Source organism: Ischnura elegans, chromosome 3 (assembly GCF_921293095.1).
Source record: "Ischnura elegans chromosome 3, ioIscEleg1.1, whole genome shotgun sequence".
Classification (NCBI taxonomy): domain Eukaryota; kingdom Metazoa; phylum Arthropoda; class Insecta; order Odonata; family Coenagrionidae; genus Ischnura; species Ischnura elegans.
The window spans coordinates 90368635-90373221 of NC_060248.1; the positions used below are offsets into that span (position 1 = coordinate 90368635).

General features: G+C 38.6%; 1 protein-coding gene across 1 annotated transcript; it reads left to right on the top strand.

The window, feature by feature from the left end:
* The first annotated feature begins 1352 nt into the window (after nt 1–1352).
* LOC124155215 (secreted RxLR effector protein 161-like) lies at nt 1353–2039 on the top strand. Its single transcript, XM_046528931.1, has one exon. It carries the CDS (start codon nt 1353–1355, stop codon nt 2037–2039), a length of 687 nt encoding a protein of 228 aa, XP_046384887.1.
* The last annotated feature ends 2548 nt before the right edge of the window (nt 2040–4587 follow it).

The window sequence follows — 4587 nt, forward strand, 5'->3', positions numbered from 1 at the left end:
AAGCGTTTGGCCAGTGTGTGTATGTCTTGAACAAAATTCCAAATAGGGATAAATTTCACGAGCGCGAAATGAAAGGAATATTTGTGGGCTATGCTGAGCAAGCCAAGGCATATCGAATATGGCTTCCCTGGGATAAAAGGGTTATAATATCCAGAGACGTGCGATTTTTAGACAGATCCATGTCGCAGGGGGGGCATGAAGATATCATTTCATTGTACACAGTTAATTGAAGAAGTGAAATGATTAAGCCAGAAATGGTTGTGATATTTTTTGGGATGATATTGAGGCTAGCAGTAATCAAGAATCGACAACTGAAAAGGATGAGGTTTCTGAGAGTCAAGCTACTGTGAAAGATACAACCAGAGAAACAGATAATGGTGTCGGATCTAATGGCAAGAAGAAGAGAGGCCGCGAAAGACCCAAATTTATCTACACTGGTGAAAAGGGTCGTCCAAGGAAGCAGTATCCACCTTCAAGTGATAATATTGTGGAGAATAACCGAGATGAAGAGAGTACTCCAGCTGCTGATGATGATAAAAATTCGGATGTAAATGCAACCTTCGTAAATGCAGTGGAGATACCTTTGAAACAAGCCTTACAAGGATCAGACTCCGGTGAATGGAAGGAGGCTGCATATGCAGAAATGAAGGCTCTTGTTGAGAATCACACCTGGGAAATTGTTGACAGGCCTGAAGGTAGAAATGTAGTTGGTTCCAGTATAGTCTTGACAAGTAAATTCGGACCAGATAGAGCAATTGAAAGGAGAAAGGCACGAGTAGTTGCAAAGTGATATACATACTCTGCGAGAAGGTATAGATTTCAAATCGACTTTTGCTCCAGTTGCCAGATTGATTTCACTACGGCTCCTAATGGCGTTATCAGCTGAGAATGATATGAAGGTAGAACAACTAGACATCGCCAATGCATACCTAAATGGCACTGTTGATGAGGAAATATTTATGGAGAAGCCAGAATAGGTATTTAGCTGAAATGTTGAATGAGATAATAGATAGGGAAAAATCAAATCAAAATTTGATGGAGATAGCTAGGAGGCAGAAAGAAATGCTGAAAGGTGACAAGGTTTGTCGCTTAAGAAAAGCAATTTATGGCCTTAAGCAGGTAAGCAGTGGTATTTCAAACTAAATGAATTGCTTAAGAATGTTGGACTTAAAAATAGTAAGTCCTCTTGTTGTTATTATGCAAGAAATGGAAATGAAGTGATTTTCGTTCTCATTTATGTTGATGACATTCTAATTGCTTCACAAAATGTGAATTGGATTGAAAAAATAAAGATGGGCTTAAAAGGTGATGTGGGGGTGAATGACTTGGGTGCTGCTCGTTTCTTTTAAGGAATGGAGATTGATCAGTCTGAGGATGGTATAACCCTTTCTCAAAGGGGTTATCTGGGGAACTTGCTGAAGAAATTCCGCATGAAGGACTGCAATCCACTGAAGGTTGGTATGAAATGGACTACGCACGATGTGACAGCAGCCGAACGGAGTGAGAAACCATTCAAGGAAGGTATTGGTAATGCACTTTGCTTTGGTACATTAATGCACCTTGCTGTGGGGATACCACCAGATATTTCCCACGCAGTTAGCCTACTTAGCCAATTCAGTGACTGTTATACAGATCAACATTGGGGGTCAGCAAAAAGGGTTTTACGATATTTACATGGCACTACTAATTTTTGCCTCTCATTTAGAAAGTCTAACCAGCCCCTGAGAGCCTTTGTGGATGATGATTGGGCCGGATGCAGCTTGGATCGCCGTTCTTTTACCGGATATGCATTCTTGCCGGGAGATGCAGCCATCAGCTGGGAGTCCAGGAAACAGAGGACCGTGGCACTGCCACCAACCGAGACAGAGTATATGGCGTTGTCAGATGCAGTCAAGGAGGCGATCTACTTGCGTACATACCTGAAGGAGCTGGGATTCAACGAGATAGCAGATCTGGTGATCATGTGCCACAACAGAGGAGCTATTCAACTTGCAGAGAATCCTGTATTTCACAAGAGGATGAAACATATTGATCTCTGACATCACTTCATCAGAGACGTCCTGAGGAGCGGTGAACTACAGTAGCGGCATATGCCTTTGGCAGAGATGCCGGCAGACATGTTAGCGAAAGCATTAACGCATCAAAAACTATATTTTTGCAGAAATGCTTTAGGATTGAAAACAAATTTTTGAGATGTATATCTATTGTTCACCTGTATTTAATAAAATGGAAATTCTGTATGGGAAAAATACCAATTATGAAGGAGAGAAATGTTAGGTTCATAATGAGCATCTTACCCAGGATACTAGTTCACGGGTATGTAACTAGGCGGCTTGGAGTGCACAACTGTTCTTCAATGCCACTCTGGAGTGTCATATCGAATTTTTAATCTTTTTACTAAATTCGTGTTTATAGTAATAAAATTCAATTATGGAGTGTCATTTCGATTTTTTTTTACTTGGTACTGAAATCGCGGTTATAAAATAAAAATTCCATTCTAGTGCATCATTTCGCATTTTTCTTACATCGTACTGTAGTCGTGTATATGGCAATAAAATTCAACTCTTCTGCGTCATTTCGCATTTTTCTTACTTAGTACTGAAAACATGTTTATTGCAATAAAAATCATTTCTGGAGTGTCATTTCGCGTTTTTCTTACTTCGTTCTGAAATCATGTTGATAACATTAAAATTCGATTCTGGTACATTTCGCATTTTTCTTTCTTCGAACTGAAATCGTGTTTATAGCATTAAAATTCCATTCTGGTGTCATTTCGCATTTTTCTCTCTTCGTACTGAAATGATGTTTATTGCAATAACATTCAATTCTAGTGTGTTATTTCACTTTTTTTTATTTCGTTCTGAAATCGTGTTTATAGCAATAAAATTTATTTCTAGTGCGTCATTTCATATTTTTGTTTCGTCGAAATAAAATCGCTTTTAAATCATTAAAATAAAATTCTAGTGCGACATTTTTCATTTTTGTTAGGTCGTACTAAAATCGTGTTTACAGAAACGAAATTTAATTTGGGAGTGTCATTTTGCTTTTTTCTTACTTCGTATTGATATCGTGCTTAAAGCAATAAAAAGCAATTCTGGAGTGCCAATCGAGTTTTTTAATCTTTTTACTAAAATCATATTTTTAGCAATAAAATTCCATTCTGGAGTGTCATTCCGCATTTTTCCTACTTCGTACTGATTTCGTGTTTTTAGCATTACAATTCAATTCTGGAGTGTCATTTCGCATTTTTCTTACTTAGTAATGAAATAGCGTTTATAACATAAAAATTTCATTCTAGCGCATAATTTCGCATTTTTCTTCCATCGTACTGAAATTGTGTTTATATCAATATAATTCAATTCTTCTGCGTCATTTCGCATTTTTCGAACTTGGTACTGAAAACGTGTTCCTTGCAACAAAAATCAATTCTGGAGTGTCAGTTCGTATTTTTTCCAACTTCGCACTAAAATCGTGATTATAGCAATAAGATTCAATTCTTGAGTGTCATTTCGCATTTTCTTACTTCGTACTGAAATCCTTTTACAGCAATCATATTCAATTCTGGACTATTTTATATATATATATATATATATATATATATAAGGCGTCGTGTGAATGAATGAAGTAGTGTATCGGCCATATTGGCTTATTTCACTTGGGCTCTGCGTGCCCCGAAACGCATGTTCCTGTCTCTTTCCTGCTATCGTGTGAGTGTGTACCTTTCCTTTCATCCTTGTGTCCTCGTCCATTCCTTCCGTTGGTGAGTGGTGAGCTGCCCCAGTGCCATCTATTGGTTACTCTTGTGGGCCAAAGCAAAGGGAGTTTCCTGTGTATAAACCCCCGCCGAAATCATGGTAAATCTAAGCGTCCTGGTAGCGCAACTGGTAGAGCACCTGGCCGGCAACCAGGAGGTTCTGGGTTCGAGTCCCAGTCAGGCCGCATTTTTACCCTCTGATTTCTGGCTTTTTTCCACCTACCACAGCACCGTTGTCCTTGTCCTTTTTCTATTCCATGTTCCTATCCCTTTCTTTCCTTACCTGTGAATTTATTTGTATATATATATATATATATATAAAATTCATTTCTGGAGTGAAAATTTGCTTTTTTCTTCCTTCGTACTGATATTGGGCTTATTACATCACAAATAATTTTTTGGAGTGTGAGTTCTCATTATTGTTACTTCGTACTGAAATCGTGTTCATACCAATAAAATTCAAGTACGTCATTTCAATTCTTTTACTTCTTACTGAAATCGTGTTAGAGGCATAAAAATTTCAATTACGGAATGTAATTTTGCTATTTTCTTACTTCGTACTGATAAACAGGACAGGGATCCGGGTTCGAATCCCGGTCAAGGCGAATGATTTTTTCTCTGTGGATTTTTCGCACAATTGTGCATTGCGGGTGACTCCCGTAAAAGTTATCACCGTGGCTAGTCCCGGTATACTTAAATTCGTCAAATAGAGAACACCTATATGTGTTCAAAGTTCGGACTTTACTCTCCGGCTGTGGCGCCGTGCGCACGATTTGGACTGCTCGTCGCATAATATGCTCAGCAGTCCATACCACCTTGTCCGGTATAGTCCA